Source organism: Meles meles, chromosome 1 (assembly GCF_922984935.1).
Source record: "Meles meles chromosome 1, mMelMel3.1 paternal haplotype, whole genome shotgun sequence".
NCBI classification, from domain to species: domain Eukaryota; kingdom Metazoa; phylum Chordata; class Mammalia; order Carnivora; family Mustelidae; genus Meles; species Meles meles.
In genome coordinates this window covers 128,293,816-128,318,079 of record NC_060066.1, presented here as the reverse complement: position 1 = coordinate 128,318,079, position 24,264 = coordinate 128,293,816, and the positions used below count along the sequence as shown (strand labels likewise).

The window sequence follows — 24,264 nt, the reverse complement described above, 5'->3', positions numbered from 1 at the left end:
GGATTGAAATAGACTTTTAAAATGGAAACAAAATCAACCATAAATAGGTGTATGTATCCTTTTTTCATCAGCTAGAAATATGAACAATGCTTGGCCAAAGCTGCACAAGGAACTACTAATATGTGGATTTAAACATACATTATCTTATTGAGTAACATACCACAGGACCCGGTCTTCCAGTTAGACCCATTGGGCCAGGGGGGCCTCTCAGAGCAATCTAGAAAATAAAGGAGATCAAACTCGGGGATGCTCTCCTGGACAAGCATATTAAACCACAATATTCATTTGCACAAGCTATCTGTAAGTAACAGATGATCAACACAGGTATAATAGCTACATGCTAGAAAGAGTGCCTGATTACTGAAGAATTGCAAGTTTCTAGAATGACAAATTACCTAAACAAGTATCGATGTTCTTTAAACTGTCGTATCTTATATACAAACTTGTACATATATTATTATGATGATATTATAATGACATATATTCAACAATAAAAGTTAAAATAAATTTTAGTATATCTAATATTTTATAATTTTTCTACTCTGAAGCCAAGTTCAGAATAACATATAGACTTCTCTTAAACATGCTGGCACACTTATCATTGAAAATCCTTTTAGAGGTGAACAATTTGAGGTGCTTTAAATAAAAAGTTTCTAGTAATATTTTAGGAAAAAGTATAACAGTTAAAGCCAGATAGCAAGCAAAATTGATCAGAAAATACGCTAATACCCTTCTCTTTACCAAATCCCAAATTTAACATTACAAGAAAAATATATTCATTTTGAATAATAATAGGCATGATAGATTGATTACATGCACTATTGATACTAAGTATTAGAAATGTGAAATTAGCAAACTTGAAAAGCTGGAACAAGTGGAGTACACAGGGTAAATATTTGATAGATGTTAAATTAGTATGGTGAGCTATTTTTGAATATTAGTGATTCCAAAGATGAATATTTAGATTATCAAAACATATAAAAATAATACTGTAATAGAAATAATATGTAAAATCATATTAGAAAAGTGCATGAGATGAAAACAGTAGTATCTCCAAAGTTCCACTACTGACTCACCATGAGATTTTTGACAATACACTTCTTAATCCTTGAGATTAAATATCTGAAAAATTGGAATTATAATGCTTGCTACCTATTTCCAAATAGGTTAAAAGGTCTAATAAAGTGAGTAATTCAATGCCCTCATAAAACATTTAAGTTCAAATAATTACCTTAAATTTGTTGAAAGTAATATAATTTATAAGATGAATTGTAGGAATCATTAGCAAATTATTTGAAATACTTTTAGGTAAGTGTTAAACCAAGGTCTAGTAAACAAATTCTTAAATGTCTGTCTTTATACATGATGGCATAATAATATACCAAATAATCTTTACTTATGTTTTCAGATATTTTATACACTCATAAATGTATGATAGACATATAAATGTTCAATTTTATATACTCATAAATTTATCCAAAGTTATCACAGAAATGATTTATATCACCTAGAAAGTGGGTCCATATCCATACCAAATGTAAGCCCTTTATTTCCTTTTTCCTTAAAGAAAAATCCTATACTAGGAATAAAAGTATTATATGACTTCCAACTCTTTCCTAGTCCATTTAATTGAGGTGAGTTTAAAAAATAAATATAATTATAGGTCTTATAAGATAGAGATAGTGGAAACTTTCAGCTAATGAATGATTATAAACAATGGATTTTGTAAAAACATTATAGATTATGATTAGAACTTAAATACCTATTTGAAGGTTTCTTTCTTATATGAGAATGTTTACAAAAACTTAATTTGCTGGATTACTTGAGCTATCCTGAATAATTTATTAGATTAGCAGGAAAAAGATATTTTAAACCTTATTCTTTTACTTTTATAAATGATCAACTTCTGTCGTAACAGAAGCTGTATGTGAGCAAGAGAGTGTTAGGTGTAAATCCGTCAGTACTCTTCAAAACAAGATTAGAAAATCTGTGCTACGATTTGTGTGTTATTGCCAGAATTATAAATGGCAAACTGCAAGGGTCAGCCATGTAACTTTAATATTCAATTAAAGAAAATATTCTTACTGGAAAAAGTAGGTTATAACCTCAGCATTTTTTCTGTCCAAATTCAGTGTACTATCCAGAAGTATTTTGTTTATAATAGTAGCATCTTCCAGATGCAGACACGTACACACACACATACGCGCACCTGCATACACACACAATCAGCTTACGGGAACACATCTCATTCTTTCTTACCCGGGCCTGCTGAAGAATTGCCTGCGCCTGAGCTTCCTGAGCAGAGATGGTTGGTCCTTTGGAACTATCACCACCGTAACGAAACTAAGGAAAGAGAACATGAAGAAGCTCAAAATTAGCCTTTGTCAAATAGTGCCTTAATTGCTAATTAAAAACTATTTACTGAAAATGGCTGGATTTTACAAAAGTACTAGGTCACTTATATGAATCAAGATACTTAGATTTCTTTTTTAAAATTCTTCTGCCCATATTGGAAGTTCTCCCGATCATGTTTATCATTTGTAGAAGAGACCAGAGACTTCCGATTTTAAATTCCATAATCTGTGAAAAATCTGGAATAAGTCATCCTCTATTTTTTACCTGTACAAATGCTACCTCCCTCTATTTACTTATTGGTAAAAATTCCAAATATACTCAGTTCAGTGGCAGTTATAGATCAACTGTTATTTTGTTGAGCAAAACTTTTGGAATCTCTATGAATATAGTGGAAATCGTCCTTGAGATAAATTCATTTTGTTATTTTTTTGTTAAGTAATTATAATAGAAACTCACCCTCCCAGTATCCTTCCATAAAATTCTAAAATCCTAAAGCTTCTTTTTTAATTTTAACTCGAAAGGCAGCAGGAGTCAATTTCTTATTCTGATTATTACTTGAAATTTTATTGCATTTAAACAAATTAAACAAAGTGTTTTGTTTTTTTTTTTTTCCCAGAGAACAAGGGCAACTTTAAAAAACAATCTTACGGTAAAACAATTTTTGAGCAATGAATAATGATAATGTGGATATATCTTCTTTAAAAAGCATCAACTGTTATCTCTGTGGTGATAAATAGCATATTAATTTTATGTTAAGTAATACATGAAATGCATGTTAATCATATGACTCAGGATAAAGCACATGGTTGGAAATATTAAGAATGACCTCTAAGCTTTGCTGTCAAAGTCTAATCAAATAACAAAACCTTAGTTCTGACGCAGAGATTGATATTTACCAAATTTTTGTTCTCATAAAATTTCCTATCATTTCTAAAGTCTGCTTGACTTCCAGTATTTCTACCTCATCCAATGGTTTTTAGTTAATTGATCTGTAATACAGTTCAGCAATATTTTTCAACAATAAGGTGATGAAGTATTAAATTATCTTTATAGCACTAAGAAAACCCATACCGGTAACATTAACATGGTACCAGGAGGACCAGGTAGACCATCAGCCCCTGGTAAGCCAGGACGTCCTGGGGGACCCTAGGAAAATAAATCATCAAAATTAATAAATAAATTAAAGAGCCAAATTTATTAGAAATAGAATAGCATTTAATAAAATTAGTCCACATTAATTAATCTGCATTTGTTTTCCCCTCCTTGTTTCATCTCCTTTTAGTATGTACCTAGAAAGGGTTTTTGTTTTTGTTTTTGAGTAGGCTCCATACTCAGCATGGAGCCCAATGTGGGGCTTGAGATCAAGACCTGAGCTGAGATCAAGAGTTGGAAGCTTAACTGACTGAGCCACCCAGGTGCCCTTAAAGGGTTGTTTTTCATTGCACTAGTTTTGCAGGATTTTAATAATGCACAAAGTTATTGGCTATTCAAAGATGGAGGAAAAACAGGGAGAGATTTTTAAAGAGTTTGGACTGACTTAAGACAAGTGGTCTATTTTATATGTGATCTAGGACGTGCTTTTCAAATTAGAATTCAGGCTTATTAACTCATTCTATCAGAATCCAACTAAATACTCCTCCGAGTTCATGGAAAACCTGTCTCAACTGAGACTAAAGAACGGAATCTAGTGTAGCAGGTTCATCTCAATGTGGAAATTTGTTGAAAATAACCGTTTTCTTACTAATTATAACATGGGTAAATGCACAGTCTTCACCCTCACTTCTAAAATTATAGTTAGAAAAGTTACCCAAAATGTTAGACAATGAACTCACAGGTTTCTCTGTCTTTCAGTGAGAAGGATAACATGTTAAGCTTGTAGAATATTTTATAATTATTTTAATCTATGTTATTATCTTTTTTTTAATAAAGAATCTCTTCACTCACCCTCTCTCCAGGGTCACCAGGAGGTCCAGTGGGGCCCTGTAGACCGGGGGGACCCATAAGACCCTACAGAGAAATAAACCATGATCTGAGTCAGTTCTTATTATCATGCAGGCAAATTCATACTACCAAAATCAAGAGCTCATTTTACATTTCATAAATATACACTTGTCACCCAAACAATTGCCCTATTTACCTTCCTATGAAAAGACAACATATAGGAATCACTCTGTCACTAGCTCAGCGATTCCTCTATGAAGCTGCTCTCAGGGTTGAAGCAGACATTCCAAGGAAAGACAGGAAAGGAGACTATGCCAATATAAAGTCCCTGAAGTAGAAGTTGGTTCCCAATTCTTAATGAAGAAATGTTATACTCAGACAATTAGACCTCAGAAATGTGATAGCAAAGTTGAAATGTAGAAATCGTTTAGCTTGGAGGCATTTTTACATTTTCCTTTACGGATAAAAAGTATTTAAAGGCATCAGCATAACATATCTATTTCAGATGACAAGAACTTAATTAATTCCACAAAAGACAGTGATTTCTCACAAAGTCAGGTCAGTACAACTACTGAGAATAAAGACACACTGAGTGACATCAGCCTCACTAGGAAGTGACAATGGAAACTGATAATCACTCCATTCAGAAGCACAGATAAAGCAGCTACTGTCTACTTAGAATTCTCAACTCCATCTATTGAGGTATACCTATACTTCTTTAATAAAAACAAAGATGACTTTTTCCCACTATCATAACTTTCAGATGAAACTTGAAAATGAGGTTAAAGGATACAGAGATATTTAAGCAAAGGAAAGAAGGAAGGAGGGAAGGAAGGAAAGAAAATTAAAATTTAATTCCACGGCTCCCAAAAGAGTAACATTTGGAAAGCCAAATCAACAATTCAAGGCCACCAGGCCCTCAGAAAAGCTGTTTGCCTCTATCATTCAATACTCAAATTAATATAAAATACATAAATTCAATAATGTAATAGAATTCTAAATATCTCATTTTTTAAAAAAATATTTTATTTATTTATTTGACAGAGAGATCACAAGTAGGCAGAGAGGCAGGCAGAGAGAGAAGGGGAAGCAGGCTCTCCGCCAAGCACAGAGTCCAATGTGGGGCTCGATCCCAGGACCCTGAGACCATGACTTGAGCCGAAGGCAAGAGGCTTAACCCACTGGGCCACCCAGGGGCCCCTAAATATCTGATTATTTTTTAAAAAATCAATACAAAAATAATCTTGACACAGTTACATACCGCAGGTCCTGCTGGTCCTGGGGGTCCTTCGATAAGCATCCCCTATAATAAAAAAAAAAAAGACAGAGACTCACCACTAGTGAAATGGAACCCCTGACCTCTTGCCTAAGAAGTTCTAACAAAGCACCACATCACTGTACTTCAAAAATTCTCTGTTTCTACCATGTAAAACCCATTACAAATAATTTTGCATGCAGAAGGGAGAGAGTTTAAAATGGTAAGAAAATATAGTCCTTGTCCTCAGAGAATTGGTGAACTAATTAGAAAAGAAATAAATATTCAGGAAAGTAATATTAAAAGGAGAATATGCAATATGCTCCCAAGAAGGACAAAGCTATGACATTTGCCAAGTTTTCCCTAGCACCCAGAATAATGCCTGGTGCAAAGTTGGAATTTAATAATATCTACCGCGTGAATGAAAGAGTGGAAGTTAAGTGGCACCTATGCACTTTAATTCAGGGAAAGGAGAAAAAAGTCCAAGCAAAACAATTGGGGATAAGTATGAGATAATAGACAAGAGGATAAAGTACTGTTTCAGGAAAAGAAACTCATTCCACAAAGTTTATAATTCTACTGCCAGAAATTATCTAAATTGTTTAATCATTTAGAAGGCTGGTTGTAAATTTTCAAAATAAGGGCATATTTATTCTGAAAAAAAATTTTTTTTCAGGCACAATTTCTCAGATTTTGGAGTAATACAGTTAATAGCCAGCAATGTCCTTATAGACATAACATTTTGACCTTTGACTCTCTCCCGACCCTGTTTTTCAGTTTTTATGTCCTTGCAGCTTTTGAAATGATTTTCATGGTCTTGAGGCAAACAATTAAGCATATTACCTTTAGTTCTAGTGCAACGGTTTCCCCAAGTTGGTGATTAGGGAGAACAATAGTAAAATTGCTTTCCGGTAACAATTTGCTTTTTACCAATATCTTGAGTAGTAATAACATTAACATAAATTTTAAAAATCACTTTTGGAGTGAATTGACCATTTGTTAGATGGGAGAAAAGAAAGTGGATTTTAAAAGTTATATTTTCATATAATGACAATATGATATTATCTGGATGTGAAATATGATATTAACATATTGACATATTTGGATATGAAATAAGAAAATATCTAGGTCAAATAATATATTTCTAATAATGTTAAGTTAGAGAAATTGAAAAAAGTTAGAAAAGCTAACATCTGGTTATGTCTCAACCATGAACATGTGAATCTCGGCAAATCTCAGGTTCCTTTGTCGTAAAACAATAGAATTAGACTAGACAAATTTCAGCTACTTCCAAATTCCAAAATTCACGTCTCTATATTTTTTGGTTGATTAAAATTTCACTTGCCAAAAATGGCCTCCCTAACTCACTTATTCATGACACATTTTAAACATTTGGACATTAGAATTTTTAATGGCAATATACAAACATACATAATAGTGCAGGGTGATGATGGCTCAAAGTATAAATTAATTAATTGTACCAACCTTTACAATGTATTCACACCAATACTTACAGGTTCAACTACTGCTGGTTCTCCTTTCTGCCCTTTTTCTCCATATCCACCATGGCCATTTATCTGTTGAGTGAAAAATTCAAGCAACCTGTCTTTAAGTAATTAAGGCCATTTAAGTATTTTTTAAGAAAATTTAATCATCTAAGTGCATTTAAAGACAACCTATTAAATGTGTTTTTTTAAACAAAAACCTATTGAATGTTTAGATACCGAAAACATAAAAAGGAAAACATAATGAGCATTAACGCAATTCTTGAATGAGATGAAACAATTGTTTGCTCAAGACCTATTACAGAAAGATAAAGACATATGTAGACTTCAATTATTCTTCCAAGGCATTACGCAAAAAGTGTCATCAAATTAAATTCGATGAAATATAGGTGGGGGGTGAGCGGTGCGAGAAATGGGTGAAGGGGGTCTAAAGGGGAAAAAAATAACATATATGGTTCTGTACTGAGCATCACCAGAAAATTCTTCTTTCAAAATTAAAAAATAAAATAATCTGGGACACCTGGGGGCTCAGTTCGTTAAGCGGCTGCCTTCGGCCCAGGTCATGATCCCAAGCTGTTGGGATCCAGTCCCACATCTGGCTCCTGGCTCAGCAGACAGCCTGCTTCTTCCTCCCACTCCGCTGGCTGCTCTCCCTGTTTGTGCTCTCCCTCTCTGATACATGAATAAATAAAATCTTTTTTAAAAAATCTAAAACTCAGAGTTACTATCCAGAATAATAACAATTTTAATCGTATCGACGACGAAACAATTTGGATAAGATTCTATCCAAGACGATACTTTCAAATGAAGACTCTGGTAGTATAGGCAGAGCTACAACGGCTGAAGATTTCCATGAGGAAGAATCTATCAAGATGTCCTGGGAGGAATAAATATTCGCAATTTACATAAGAACACAACTTGTACTGTCCACTTGAAAAAACATCAAGATAAATGTGAAAACACTCCAAAGATAAGACATACAATGACACAGGGCATAACACTGACTTACGCTTGTTTCTGTGATATCTGTTTCTGCTGGAACACCTGGACCAAATTCTTCATTAGTGGGACTTGTTGGTTTATCTTCATATTCTTTATATTCATAAAAATCATATTCTCCTAAATCTCCATCTACCAGCAGGTCAGAGTCCCTGCCGTCTATTTCTTTGTTTTCATATAGTGTATCCTCGGAATTTTTCCTCTGGGAATCATAATCCTCTCCAGTTAGATATTCTTCAGTAAATACTTCTTCAACTGGATTTGGCTATTAATTTAAGTTGCAAGGAGTTGAAGAACATGAAGTTTACTATTAGTAAAGCAAGGTAAGCGTTTGCAATTACAGTTTGATGGAATGTGACGGGAAGCAATTTAAATGTTACCCAAGCAAGGCTGAAGGCCGAGAAAGATAGACTTTCCGTATCACTGAAAGAAATATTTTTGTACATTGGTATGTACAAGGAAATATTGCTTTCAAAGTACTTTTCCCAATAAAATGCAAATAGTCACATGGATTCAGCATGTGTATTTGCTTGTTAGTCAATTTTATATTCACTTTATAGTTTGAGACTTGGACAATGAAATATGCACTAAGTTAAAGCTTTGCTTAATTTTCAAAGCTCACAGATCATTATTATGAAATGTAACTGCTACCAGAAAAAACATGTAAATTTGACTCTCAATCACAAAAATAAAATATTAATGCCAATAGTGAGACTTACCATTGTAATTTTTACAGAGTACCTAGTATATAAGGAAGTATTATATCACCAAAGGGTTCTTTAAAGCAAGTAAAATATAAATTATAGCCTTCAAAATTCAAGACAATGAAACAGACTATGTCACTGTACGATCTCATAAAGAGCAGAGCATAAATATACATTTACAAGTAAATTTTATATCAATAAATACTCCTTCAGAGATTAAAAAAAAACCTAGTATAATCTTCTTTTTCACATAACTAATTATCAATGGCATAAATCTGCATCATAGTTCTCATGTAATTTTAGCTATATTATGATTTTGATGAGATTCAAATTAAATAATTTATCTTGCTCCTTTTTGAATTTCATTTTAAGTAACTTGATTTCTACAACAGTGAATCTAGATGACGGAACAGTATTGAATAAATAAGTAGTAGTAAGCAAAATCATGAGTAAAAAGTGGCTAAATGATTAATTTAGCAATTATTAACTAAAATAAAATGTCTAATAACCATAATACTTTTGTATTCTTAAACAAGGAGGACATACTATCTATAAGGGATGAATATTATTCAAAATCCAAATTTACTTTGTTCATAGCTCTGATCTAAAAAAGCTAGATGAATTTGGTTAGATAAATAGACATCTTAACTCAAGATATCCATTTCTGGAAAATGATTATTTTGGACCAGATGAAACCTAAAATCTGTTCTCACCCTAAAATGTTATTATTCTAAAGTATGTGTTTGCATGTAACACACCACTGGGTTTATTTGCCTCACTGGGACACTTGTCATCTTTTCATGATAAGGTTGTATGTCTAGTTTGAAATTCAGGAACATTGATTTATACCTGTATGTGCTTAAACATTTTCATAGGAAAGAATGAAAAGGGGTAAGGTATATTAATTTAATTGTAAACATCACACTCCTAACAAGTTTGAAAATGTAAAAAGCTATTAAAATCCACTAAGCCTACATTTTGTCAAGAAGTTTGCTGTCATGAAAATGCATGATTATTGGTCAGATGAATTAAATTCTAATTGTATCATTTCATGATACAATTTTCACTTTAGAGGAGTCTCCTCACAGAAAAATCATGTTGTGAATACCTTTCATCACAACATGTTGAGAAGCTTACTCAATCCCAGGAGCAATCAAGAAAATGATAGCAGCCAATTCAGTTTAATTACTTTGTGTTTGCATGAAGCAAAGAGTCATGCAAAACCTGAATTGACTGATTTTAAATGACCTGTTTCTAGTAAGAGTGAACCAATGCTAAATTGTTCAGGAAAGGGATAAAAAGATGGAACTTCCCACGAATTATGGATTCTGCCAGAGTGAAGCGTATTAAGAAATAATACTTAAAAAATTTGGACTGTGATTTAACAGAGTCAATGAGCTTACCTCATTTGGTCCAGATACATGCCTCGGAGCTTCTGTCTGGTAACTTTCTTCTGTTCCATAGTTGTATTCTTGAAAATCATCAACAATATTTGCCTAGTGATAAATTCAAAAGAAGAGCAATTATAAAAATATAAGGCAATCCCAAATTTAGGAGAATCATGATTTAACTGGGTTATCGGATTAGCCAAATGAGCATTTATCTAGTTGGGTTAGGACAATGACTCATCATCAGAGATCTTCCAGCTTATCTAGGAGAGATCTTGATTGTTTTTTCTTTGCTACCTTTACCCCTAGTTTGGCTTTTGCTGCTGCTTGATAACTTTTCTTCTTCTTGGACGCAAATTTTTCAGATTTAGGGGGTGTAAACTTTTTGGACTTTTCCTTTGAGTTAGTGGCCACTGTCCTCGTCTTCTTTTTGAAATTGGATTTCTTTTTCTGTAAAATGTGGTGAAAGATGGAATGGGAAACATAAATAAAGTGAAAAGGAAATGAAGAGCATGGACGGAAGAAAGGACAAGCAAAGCAAAATGAGCATCATTCCTTCAGGACAGCTACTGTCAAATAAAAATCACAGTTATTGGTTCATAGAAATCGGGAGAATGAAAGGCTTGTGATAAGTTCAAGGAACAGCAGACATAAGAAACCCGGGAATGACAAACAGCACGACACCATTCACAAAGGCGCTACTTTGGTTTTACCTCGGTTTGTGTTATTGTCTCCTCAGTTACAGTGGGTGTGTCTGTTACAAATTCAGCCTCCTTATACTCTGCTTCCCCATACTCATAGTCATATTCCATTATATCCTCAGGTGCATACTACATCGCAAAGGAAAAAATATCAGGCGACTTTGTTAGTTGCAGGTAATACTAACAACAGAGTGGTAACTGTCTTAACTTTTACTTACAGTAAAGGTTAAGAGGCAAGGAAATGCTGTTATTTAAATGTTATTTTGTATTACAAGAAGTGTTATACCATCCTATATAGAGTACAATAACACAGGAATGACAAAGCAGGTTTTCTAAGAGCAGAATCGTGGTTAGGGCTATGAGGAAACTAAAAATTTTGAACTTTAATTCAAACTTAATATTCAAAACTTTTAGTTAATGGCTTTTTTTGAACACAGCAATTATGTGCTTGGGCACAGTTGCTAAATATTCATGTTAATTTTTATTTGTAAAAATTGCTACACAAGAATTTGTTAAAATTCCCTAAGAATTTTACTGTAATGTCAATGGGTACTTATTTTTTTCATTAAACTACATGCTTAAAGTTTAAAATATGGAGAGTAGTCTTTTTAAGTATGATAGAATGTTTATGTTGTGAGTCAGAAAGGGGAGAGGAGGAAAGGAAATGCATAAATGAGTCTAAACAGAACGCTGGAACTAATGAAAAAATAAAATCAAAAATTTATTTAGAAATCTCTAATTTGCTATAGACAAGATCAAAATGAGCACAAAATACTTGTGAAACATTAAAGATTCAAAAGTTAGATCTGTTTCTAGTTAATACATTATTTCTTCTTTTAAAGATACTGCTTTTTTCTCTATCAAAAAAACACAGTACTTAGACCTCATAACCTACTTAAACCTAACTCAGATTGGAAAATAGTATTTTATACTAGATTCTTCTGTATTAAAATAACTTAGTTGGAAAGAGATATGTTTCTTAATAGAGGCATGTACAAGACAATCATACATATTGAGTGATAAGGAAAATAATGTATTCATCTTCAAAGCCAACTATCTCTATCAAAACTTTAATTTGTAAACAAGAATATAGTTATTGTGAAACATATATTAAATATTGGTTTTACTCAAAATAAATGTAAATATACTAAGGTCATATATATATAAAATATATTAAATAGTAAACTCAACAAGCTGAATAGTTAATATATATTATTTATATTAATATATATTAGATATATATCTGATCTATAATATAGATATAGATATTATATATATTTATATATATATATATGCTAAAGGCAACCTATTTGGAATTCCCTCAGTATTATATTTGGTAAAATTCCAATTATACTCCAACTGGATTTCAAAATTGCCAAAAAAGCCTTTTTGATCTGCCAAAAAATAACAATTGACCATATGTCTTTTAGAAAATTATGATCACTGTACCTTCTAATAAGCTCTATTAGCTATAGCAATGCAAATGAGTACAAATTTCACAGACCTATAATGAGACATGTCCAAAACTGATCCCCTAGCAACATTATACATTTGGCCTATTATGAAATATGCTCACTAGAGTAAACTTTCTAGATGGTCCAGCTGAAGGTCATATTGAAATATAAACATAGACTTGTCTTTAGTTTTCTTTATGGCTGTCAAAACTCTGATTTGATTAAGTTAACTGAAATGCATTCATAATTTTATCTACTCAGTAACAGCTTGATTATCAATGAATATACATACAAAGTACTTCAACAAAGCTTTATTCTAATTGAATTTGTACAGAATTTGGTAAAATAGAAAAATGCATATATAGAACACTGAACACTTGTTTCATCATACCTCTGCAATGAAGAGATTATACCAACTACTTCTAGGAAAGTTAATGTAAACATTGTTAATAATATCATTAAATAAATAGAATGATTAAATATTGAATTTAGATACATATTAAAAAGACAAATGGAGACTGAATATTGTATAATGAATAATTTTTTTGTAGTTATGGTCAATCATGTTGGAATAAGAAATATTAAATTTATATAGCTACTAGCTGCCAGCTTCAAGTAAAACATAAAAAAGAAAAGATTTGATAGTCTATGTTATAGGCAGACTTTTCAAAATCAGGTGCATCTATAATGAGTTTTAAAAACATAAAGACAATAAACAAAGACACAAAGGGCTGATTTTTCAAATGCATAGTTTAATGTATCTTACATGAAGCATGGTATTCAGAAATATATCAATATATACCAACTTCATGTCATGTTTTTGTTGTTGTTGTTGTTCTTGTAAGAGGAAACATCTAATCTCCGTAAGTTTCTCCTCTTTTTAAATTCTTTCCAAATGATGACCAACCAGACTAGTTGTGATTATGGCATACTGGAAGAAATAATATTCTCATTTCCCTAGACACTAAAGCACATCTTTTTCTTAGAGTCTTTCAGGGGTCAGTGAAGATCACTGCTTCTATTCTTACCTCTCTCTTTTTTTAAGGGTTTATTTATTTATTTATTTATTTATTTTCAAGAGGGGGGAAGGGGTAAAAGGAGAGGGAGAGATCTCAAACAGACTCCCCACTGACCATGGAACCGAGGTGGAACTTGATCTCATAACCCTGAGATCACAGCCTGAGACAAAATCATGAGTTAGACCCTAAACAACTGAGCTATCCAGGCACCCCTGCTCTTATTTCTTTATCTAAACACATCCCCTTCGTGATGGTATTGAGTATACTTGGCGCTAGTGTACATGAAGCTTTATAACCTATTTTTGGAGATGACCATCTCTACTTATTATGGAATTTTGGGCTGTCTTGAAAATGGAAAGAACTGGCTGTGATCAATGAGATGAATATATGTAAAAAGACATGCAGTGATGGAATGCTTTCAGGTTTGATACGTGAGTAGCCTAGCATTAATTATAGTGCATGAGGAGAGAGGAGAGACAGATTTCATTGTAACACATTCAATATAGAAACTGGTAAGAAATGCTGTATTTATTATAGCATCACCCAACTGGATTTCCTCACAGTTTGTGTTACAGCAATACATGGTTTTTCTTCTCAAACTCTCCTAGTAAAAACACATTTGAGGGGCACCTGGGTGGCTCAGTGGGTTAAAGCCTCTGCCTTTGGCTCAGGTCATGATCTCAGGGTCCTGGGATCGAGCCCCACGTCGGGCTCTCTGCTCAGGAGGGAACCTGCTTCTCCTCTCTCTGCCTGCCTCTCTGCCTACTTGTGATCTCTGTCAAACAAATAAATAAAATCTTTAAAAAAAAGAAAGTTTGACTTCTTAACAGAGTGTTAAATATACATTATCAATAAGGGCAAATTGACTTTTAAATTTTACATTTTTATCTAGATAAAAATGTATAAAAACTATTTTGCTTTAAAATAACTCAGTTTAACTGACATGATAGCATTAAAATATAGTAACAAAATACCTCAAGGTGACCTTTTAAGAAAGCATACCTTCATTCTTCCAAATATCAGAGCCATATCTGTTGCTAAAAAGAACAAAACTTATCTTTCTTAAAACAGGAGCAAAATAAATCTCAGCAATCTCAAACATGTATACCATGTATAAATATTAATAAAATTTTAATTAATAAATAAATATTGATAATATTTATTAATAATAATAAATATTAATAAAAATTTAATACTGAATCATCACATAATCTCTAAGGTATAAAAAGCCCTAAGCCTGATGATATTTTACCTATCCTCTTGGAATTCACAAAAAACCTGTTTAATAAATCCTGAGGGAATAAAAAGACTGAGGCACAGGAAAACTGAAAAAATCAACCACAACTACCCAAGCAATTTCTTTTTTCTCTCTCATATTTGCTTTTCTGTCAGCTTCTTAAGACTTTATCCTGTTTTAAAAAGAACATTAATAATAAGTCATGGAAAAGATCAGTGCAACAGAATTCACTATCGTACTTTAAAAAGAAAAATGATGTCAACAAATCTATCTCAAGCACTTAGATGGTAAAATTCTAATGGAACTCACATGCAAAAACAATAATACATTAAAATAAAAAAGATCCTACCCTCTTCTAAGTAGTCAAGCTCAAAAGATGGAAACAAATAATACATTTAGAAAGTAAAAATGTGGGGCGCCTGGGTGGCTCAGCAGTTTAAAGCCTCTGCCTTCAGCTCAGGTCATGATCTCAGGGTCCTGGGATCGAGCCCCGCATCGGGCTTTCTGCTCGGCTGAGAGCCTGCTTCCTCCTCTCTCCTTCTCTGCCTGCCTCTCTGCCTACTTGTAATCTCTGTCTGTCAAATAAATAAATAAATCTTTAAAAAAAAAAAAAGTGAGAATGTTATTTGAGCTATTTTCAGACATTAAGGCAGCCTTGATGTTTACAAACTTCCAACCCCCTCTCCTAAAATTTAACACTCTTCACCTGGAGAAAAAAAAAAAATCTAAAAAAATTGCTTTGCTGCCAACTAATGACTAAATTCCTTTCAGTTTGCTTGTTTTTTTAATTTCCAGAAGATCCACATCAAAGGATTTTACCAAAAATCTGGATAAGGGTACATTGCACCGCATTTTTTGTTTTGGGGATATTCAGTTCTGCCAAAATTGTTATGGCTATGCAAACTTACTTTTTGGTCTGAAAGAGAATAGGGTCAAATTTCATTATGGTAAATTTTCTTGCAAAAATGGCCTGGAAGAAGGGTTTCACATTTTGACATAATAAGAACAAAAGTACATGAATAGTTTTAGTTACTGCATTCAGATCATAGTGCTTTTCATTTTATTACTCTTTCTGTCAAATTTTGTGGAAGACAAAGAAAACATACATATCAGTGTAGCCATGCCCAATAAGAAACAGAAAAAAAAAATCTCTTTAAATACTCAACATAGCCTGAAACTTTAAGGTAGCTCTAATGTCACTTTCTCATCTACCTGAATTGCCAAAGGCAAGTGCACCGGAAGATATGGCACCCTTATCTGGACGCTGTGTCAATTATTTAACTGCCAAGGGCAGAAATACAGCTTTTAGATATTTATGTAGCAGAAATATAGCTTTTAGATAAGTATCTTTTTCTCACCTCCCCCAAAATAAAATATGCTCATATACACACATACAAGTGAGGTATCTCTATTTATAAGAAGTTTAAGTAACAGAGTACTTGAAAGGAAATACACCCAAAATCTTTAAATCACTCTTCCTAGAAATAGTAAAACACTATTAAACGCAAAGTATACTTTAATTAAAATTGAGTAATAGTGATAAGCCTCAAAACTACAGGAGTAGGTCTATACCACTGAAATGAGAAAACGAGCCCTGATGTTATGGTCCTCACCTCATCAGTCTGCGGTTCCTGAGCCTGAGCAGCCTTGGGCACTGAAGAGTCACAGTCTGGACTATAATGCTCACAGTAGTCATATGCAGCTTTGGGGTCACCTATGATCAACAGCTGCTGGATGTCCCCCTGTCAAGAAATAACCGTGGATGGTGTCAGCATATTCGGATATACATAGATCAGAGCAAGATTTACTGGAGACAATGTGTAGTTTATTTGTAAACACCTGAAGAATTATCACTTACATTCAATGTTAAAAATAGTCTTACAGAACAAAACAAACAAGCAAGGGAAAAAGAGAAAGACAGACAAAGAAACCAAGAAACAGACTCTTAACTATAAATAATAAACCGATAGTTACCAGAGGAGAGGTGAGAGGAGTATGGGTAAAACGGGGGATGGGGACTGAAAAGCGAACTTGTGATGAGCACAGAGTAATGGAGTTGTGGAAACACCATACTGCACACTTGACCCTAATGCAACACTGTATGCTAGCTACACTGGAATTAAAACAAAAAGCTTAAATAAAAAATAGTCTGATAGGATTAAAGAAAAACTCACACTTGTTTTTACAAATCAGCTGTTAATATTAAGCTGCTATTCTATTATTCTGTGGTTCGGACAATCTTTACTATATGCATCCATTTGTTAAAACTTGAATTTACTGCATTCACAGCTTATACTGTATAAAATAAGACAAATAAAATATAAGTAATAAGCTGATGAAACAGTAAAAATTTAAAAATTGTAGATATATAAAGATAGTAATATATTTTCAACATAAATTACAGAGTTCAATCAAATCAAAGGGAATTATTATTAGACAAATTTATATGAGAATTTTTAAAAGAAAATATAGATCCTACTATTGTGTTCTCATAAAGGAGTCAATATCAAAAGGAATTACTACTTACAAAGATGGGTAAGAAATGCAGAGACCAGAAAAATTCAAATTATGAATAAAAAGGCAGAAATTTGAGATATTTTTATTAGGAAATAATGGAGCATCTAAGCATACGTTAAAACTCTTTTATTTTGAATTCTGTGTAATTTTAATTTAAAAAATTACAAATAATTAGTAACAGGATTATCTAAAGAGTTTAATTTCAGGAGATTCTGGAAACTGGTTCTGAAAACTGTGTAAGCAAGAGAAAAACCGTAATATTCTGCTCCTGAAGCAATCTGAATATTTCCACGGGTCTAATTCAACATGTAACCAGTTTCATATAAAGTATAAAGCTATGGGTCATGGCCATATCAATTCATAATTATACTCAGGCCCAGAAGAATTTCTGAGTCAATAGTCATTTGACTTGATGATTAAAGTCCTTGTAATTTTGAGCACATAAGTCTGATCCATAGAACTCCTGATTCCATTTTGAATAATTTCAAAGTTATTCCAGCTTTTCTGCATTTTGTTAACAGGAGTGATTCAGCCTATATAGCCTAATGAAAATATAGACATTAAATTTAAAAAGTCTCTTACAAAGAATCCCAGGATGATGAATTTCATCATTTCATTTAGTCATTTCATTCGATCCTTCATTCAAACAGTGCTTTAATAAACCATAAGAGACTCTGAACTATTGAGAACAAACTGAGGGTCACTGGAAGGAGATGGACTGGGGTGGTCTATATGGGTGATAGATATTAAGGAGGGTCCTTGTGTCGAACACTGGATGTTATAGATAAGTTATGAATCACTAAATTCTACTCCTGAAACCAATATTACACTATGTTTAACTGGAATTTAAGGAAAATTTTAGAAAAAAAAGAACAGTCTTTAAAAGTGCGGATAGCATATTAACATGGTCAGGTAACACCCAAGTAACAAAACATCTAATTTATTTCCCAGTAAAACATAAAAAGAAAGCAGAATCAGCAAATATCCATCTGAAAACTACAATGTTTATAACAGTCATACTACTTTAGTGTCCCAACTTGAAAATTATTTATTTCCATGTCATGAGTCAATATAATTAATCAATCAAATTAGATTGTTTCTGAGATTTTTTTTCAGGATTCTTTTTTATAAATAGATAGGAAAGTCTCTAATATTTCTTTTATGTCCACTGATTCTAAATATGCTCACATATTTAACTAATATAAGTTCTTAAAATTTATTGATAGCATCTCTCAAATATTAGCTGATCAATTCAGAACACTGAGTAGCCATCACTGAACTATATACAAATAATTATATAGTTACATAAATTGATAGTAATAAGTAACAAACAGAACTTTGAATACACAGTTTTTCATTCTGTTGTTAAGATAATAATGAGGCATCATTGAGAACATTTTGAGTGCTGCCATCACTGAGGGTTTCAAGTAGAAATCCTGACTCTTAAATTTTCTCCCAATTTTACCATTAACTATGTAGAATTATGCAAGTCCCCTCATTCATCTTTTGTAAAATGAATACATGTAGAGATCATATCCAAGGTCCTCTCCAGAGCTCTAGAATTCATATTTAAGTATAGGAAATATAATGAATCAAGTGAAGCTGTTGCTAAAGCAGAAAAAATAAAGTTGCCTACCTTATAAGCATATGGTATTTTAAAAATAGTATATTTTTGAGAAGAATTCTGGTTTTCTAAGTCCTTACTTGACTTCATTAAATGGAATCCTGCCAATCTTTCCACTATAAATTCTTATTTCAGGTATTTACTATTTAGCCATAAAATACATTACTGGAAAGAAACGGAAAAATTCAGTTAAAAAGCTACAGTATAATTTTCCCCAGAAGGTGTTTTACAGTGTTTTATGTTAATCATAAGACATGTCATGAGACAGTCTGCAGATAAACAGAAGCACCCTGACAGGCTGAATAAACTGTAAATATTTAGATTCAATAGTCACAAAAATTTCCACAGCTGGAAAAAGGTGAAGTTACCAAGTAATATTGGCATCTGCAGCACACAAACCATGAAAAAGACATCCTCCTCCTCTGATGATCTACAAAGCCAAATTTAGAGTTGATGCGATTACTTTGCTATCTACAGCTGTGTCAACTAGGTCTCCACGGTAGTATTTGCATATAGACCGGATGAGACTAAGATGGAAAGCAAAGCAAATGTAAAAAAACCAAATAGTACCCATCTTTAAAGATGAGGTTCTTCTAAACGTCACATGCAGTGCAAAACGATCCTGCCACAGTTTTATCAGGACCAATTAATAAGTAATAGCATATTTTCCTTTTACAACTAAAATATAATGTGCATATTCTAATAATTTTTGTTTGGTTTGTTTTCTGTTTTATGTGTTTTGTTTTTTTTTTTTATGCATGTGTGTGTGTGTGTCTCTATAAAGCCTAGCTACTTCGGATTTTAATGCAATGAATAAACTACATCGTGCTCTATAACATACAAAAGTAATACACATTTAGCTTTTTTCCCATATATAAACAATCAGTTTGATTTAAAAAAATGTCATATAAGAGACTGGACTAGTGTTTCAAGGTCAAATGTCAATGTACCACTGTTAGGTGTTTGAATTTCCAAATTCAACTCCTCATCCTATGTGAAGCCAACCAGTGTTTGGTTGTCAGTTCCCAGCCTAAGTATCCATTGAACTGAACATCATAGCAGCTGATTCCTGAGAATGCATAATGGAAACTGTGCTCTGATCAGCTGTCATGTTCAATTCAATGTGACCTGAGAATGGATTATATGCTTGGAACAAAATCAAATCACAAGAGTGGCAAGGAAACTCAGATATAACCAAAACAGCAAATGGAGAGGCTGGATCAATGTTCAACTATCACTGTTCAAATAGAGAGTTCTTTTCTTTTTTTTTTTTTTTGATTTATGTTTTGAAGGAGAGTTCATTTTTAACCAGTTTATCTATAAATAGTCTCTCTTGAATGTCAATCTAGCAACTAGTATGTATACATACATATATCTGTATAGTGTTTACTTTTTTATTTTTCTGAAAAATTATTTATTTATTTGTGAGAGAGAGAGAGAGCACACAGACGGAGAGGGAGAAGCAGACTCCCTGCTGAGCAGGCAGCCTGACAGGGTCTCGACCCCAGGACCCTGGGATCATGACCTTAGCCAAAGGCAGACACCTAACCAACTGAGACACCCAGGCCCCCCACCATGAAGCTTTTAATTCCACTTGTAATCTTGGATGACTCAAATTTTCATATTAAAACTTGGATATTACTTATATTCTAAGAGAATAATTTACTTTTTTTAAAAAAGATTTTATTTATTTATTTGACAGAGATCACAAGTAGGTGGAGAGGCAGGCGGGGGAGGGGGAAGCAGGCTCCCCACTGAGCAGAGAGCCCGATGTGAGGCTCGATCCCAGAACCCTGAGATCATGACCTGAGCCGAAGGCAGAGACTTAACCCACTGAGCCACCCAGGTGTCCTGAGAATAATTTACTTTTGATAATATCAGGAGAAATAGATTTCAAATATCTATAGACGATGTCCCTCACTGAATTTCATAAATTTCTAGAATGAAAAATTTCATTTCCCTTAATACTAAAGTAAATCACACAGCTGCAATTGTGTTCTATAAAGTCATCTAAACTGCAAATTTCCCATAACACATTCTTGTCCCCATTAACTTACAACAGGTAGATATTTCAAGGGAATGAATGTTTTTATGAAATGCTTCTTGGAAAAACCTTAATGACATGTTATGAGCAAACATGAGTTAGTTTGATGAAGAAGATGCAGAGGGAAATAGTACTAAATAGAAAAATCATCTTAAGCAAAGTTTTGGAGGTGTGAAACAGCATGACAAAGTCAGAGAAGTAACCACGGTGCCCCATAGTTGAAAGGAAGGCGCTATGTGATGAAAATGAGTAGTGAGCATTTAGCGTGGAAAGAGGTGAAGAGGAGGAACAATTTAAAAAAAAAAAACAAAACAGAAAAACAAAACAAACAAACAAAAAAAACAAAAACCTTGTTATGTGAACTCAATTCTAGAAGTTATGGAGTGTCATTCAAGGATTCTGAACAATGGAACAAATTGATCAATGCTGTATTTTAATTAAATCATTGACAACATAGGGAAGGATGATTTGGATGCAGCCAGTTTGGAAGCATGGGAATCGGTTAGGGATCCATGTAGCTAAGTGCTGAGAAATTAAACTAAGCCAAAGCACAAATGAACAAAGGAGACGTCGAGCTGACATATAGGGAAAAATAACTGCAGTGTTCAGAAATCGGGTGCTAATAATGGCGTGGGTTGAAAATGGCAGGAAAGATGAAGAAACATGCATTAGAGAGGAATGGAAAGCAATTCTTTCATTTCTGGAGTGAGCAACAGCAGGGTGGCAAAAAATCATTTACTCAGTTAAGAGACATAATAAATAAAAGGAAATATTTGGGAATAAGACTTTTAGGTCTACAAAACGGAATGATAATTAATGATGGTTTCCAGAATAAGTTCAGTTTTTCTTCCAAGAAAATTGTCTTCATTTACTTTTCAATTGTGTCCCTCTACCTGCAGATTGTAAGGTTTATCACTGAAGCCAAAGCGAGCTATAGGAATCAGTAAGAATCAGGGAAAATTTCCCTTTATCTGACAGTACATACTTCTTTTTCTTGTAGCAATTTATATGCATTTTCTCATTGCTGATCAAGGATTAAATGAACTTGCCCGACTTAGTGTTTTGGGCTCAGTTGTGTGCCCCTCAACCAACCCAGATTTATATAATTTATTTAAGTCTTAACCTCATTGTGTAAACTTATTTGGAGACAGAACCTAGAGAGAGATAATTAAGGTAAAACGAAGTCATTATGGTGGTGGGTCCTAATTCAATACAACCAGTCCCTTTGTAAGGAGATTAGGACACAGACACAACAAAAAAAAGACTACATGAAGACAGAAGGAGAAGAGGGTCACCTACAGCATATGGAGAGAGGTCTCAGAAGAAATCAAAATCAAACCTGCTAACGTTTTGATCACAGACTTTTAGGATCCAGAACTGTGAAAAAAAATAAAGTTCTATTGTTTAAGACAGTCAGTCTGTGATATTTTGTTATGGCAGCCCTAGAATACTAATACAGACTGAATTAATACTAGTTTGTTTTCAGGGGCGCCTGGGTGTCTCAGTGGGTTAAAGCCTCTGCCTTCAGCTCAGGTCATGATCCCAGGGTCTTGGGATCCAGCCCCGCATTGGGCTCTCTGCTCAGGAGGGAACCTGCTTCTCCTTCTCTCTCTGCCTGCCTCTCTGCCTACTTGTGATCTCTGTCTGTCAAATAAATAAATAAAATCTTAAAAAAAAACCCAAAAACTAGTTTGTTTTCAGGTATACCCTGTAAATATTGTCATTATAACAACAAAGAACACTTTTTAAAAAGTAGTTTTGTTTATTTATAACTAGGGTAATATCTGATTGTGTCTAGGAACTGGTTATTAGTAGATGCGGTAGAAATGTTGGCTGATTTAATGTGGCATATAGCTAGAACTCAGGATAATCACAGATTATCATATAACTACCAGTATCACCATGTGTAAATATCCCATAGTCCACTGGAGATAATATAAAGTGAGAATGATTAAAAAAAAAGGAAAAAAGTGTACTCCAAGTATGAAGAAAGAATTTGAAGGAAGCAAATTTTTAAGTAAACTTACATAAAATTTAAAAAATTTTTAAAAATTCATCAAGTTAAATTATGCTAGAGTTCATACTGAGTTTAAATATCCATTTATATGACTATGTCAAAATGCATTTTAATCTTAAGTGAAAGGTAAAAAATTAATCTACAGATGTGATGGAATTCCTATAAAAATATCAGTGGCATTATGGAACCACAAAAGACCCCAAATGGAATAGATTAACAGAATAGAATAGAGAGCCCTGAAATAAACCCATGCTTTTATGGTTAATTAGCTTACAACAGAGAAGGCAAGAATATACAATGGAGAAAAGACAGTATCTTTAATATATGGTGCTGGGAAAACTACACAGCTACATGCAGAAGAATGAAACTGGGCCACTTTTTTACTCTGTGTACAAAAGTGAACCCCAAATGGATTCAAGACTTAAATGTAAGACCTAAAACCACAAAACTAGAAGAAAACATAAGCAGTAAACTCTCTGACACTGGGCTTGGCAATATTTGGGGGGTGGGGGTGTCTCTGTCTCCTCAGGCAAGGAGAACAAAAGGAAAAAAAAAAAAAAACAATTGAGACCACATCAAAGTAAGAAGTTTTTGCACTGTGAAGGAAAACAACAAAACAAAGAGGCAAGGTACTGAATAGAAGCAGATCTTTGTGAATGATGTATCTGATCAAGATTAACATCCAAAATATATAAGAACTCACACAATTAAATATCAACAAACAAAAAAACAAACAATCTGATTAAAAATGAGCAGAGAAATAGACATTTTTTTCCAAAGAAGATATACAGATGGCCAAAGGTACATGAAAAGATGTTCATTATCACTAATCACTAGGGAAATCAAATCAAATCCATAGTGGGATGTTACGTCATACTAGCTAGAATGGCTTAAAAAGTATTGCGTGCACGCACACACACATACACATGAAAGGAATAACAAGTGTTAGCGAAGGTAGGGAGAAAAGAGAACCCTCATGCACTGCTGGTAGGAATGCAAATTGGCATAGCCACTATGGAAAACACCATGGAGGATCCTCCAAAAATTAAAACTAGAACTATCATATGATCTTGCAATATCACTTGTGGGTATTTATTCCAAGAAAATAAAAATGCTAAGATATACAAAGAACATATGGTGTTGTGTGTATATATGTGTGTGTGTGCATGCATGTGTGATACATTATTACTCAGCCATAAAAAAAAGAATGAAATATTGCCATTCGCAACAACATGGATAGACCTAGAATGTATTGGGATAAGGGAAACAAGTCAGGCAGAGAAACACAAATACCTTATGATTTACTTGCATGTGGAATATAAAAAGCAAATCAAATAAACAAACACAACAAAACAGAAGCTGACTTACAGATACAGAAAACAAAATGATGTTTGCGCAGGGGTGGAGGGTGAAAGGTAATTGATGAAATAGGAGAAGGGGATTAAGAGGTATAATCTTCCAGTTATGAGTTAAGTAATCATTGGGATATAATGTACAGCACAAA

General features: G+C 33.3%; 1 protein-coding gene across 4 annotated transcripts in view; it reads right to left on the bottom strand.

Annotated features, from left to right (window-relative positions):
• Nucleotides 1-24,264, bottom strand: part of COL11A1 (collagen type XI alpha 1 chain) — a 201,173-nt gene that overhangs the window by 118,556 nt on the left and 58,353 nt on the right. For 2 of the 4 annotated variants that reach the window (XM_046022249.1, XM_046022258.1), the window contains exons 6-16: nucleotides 16,172-16,300; nucleotides 10,861-10,977; nucleotides 10,445-10,597; nucleotides 10,163-10,255; nucleotides 8,066-8,320; nucleotides 7,066-7,128; nucleotides 5,558-5,599; nucleotides 4,300-4,362; nucleotides 3,427-3,501; nucleotides 2,260-2,343; nucleotides 161-217 (exon numbers count right to left, since the gene is read on the bottom strand). In XM_046022249.1, the coding sequence (XP_045878205.1) occupies nucleotides 161-217; nucleotides 2,260-2,343; nucleotides 3,427-3,501; nucleotides 4,300-4,362; nucleotides 5,558-5,599; nucleotides 7,066-7,128; nucleotides 8,066-8,320; nucleotides 10,163-10,255; nucleotides 10,445-10,597; nucleotides 10,861-10,977; nucleotides 16,172-16,300 (1,131 nt within the window). The remainder of the gene's footprint in view (nucleotides 1-160; nucleotides 218-2,259; nucleotides 2,344-3,426; nucleotides 3,502-4,299; nucleotides 4,363-5,557; nucleotides 5,600-7,065; nucleotides 7,129-8,065; nucleotides 8,321-10,162; nucleotides 10,256-10,444; nucleotides 10,598-10,860; nucleotides 10,978-16,171; nucleotides 16,301-24,264) is intronic. The other 2 variants (XM_046022268.1, XM_046022277.1) reach the window with 2 other exon arrangements.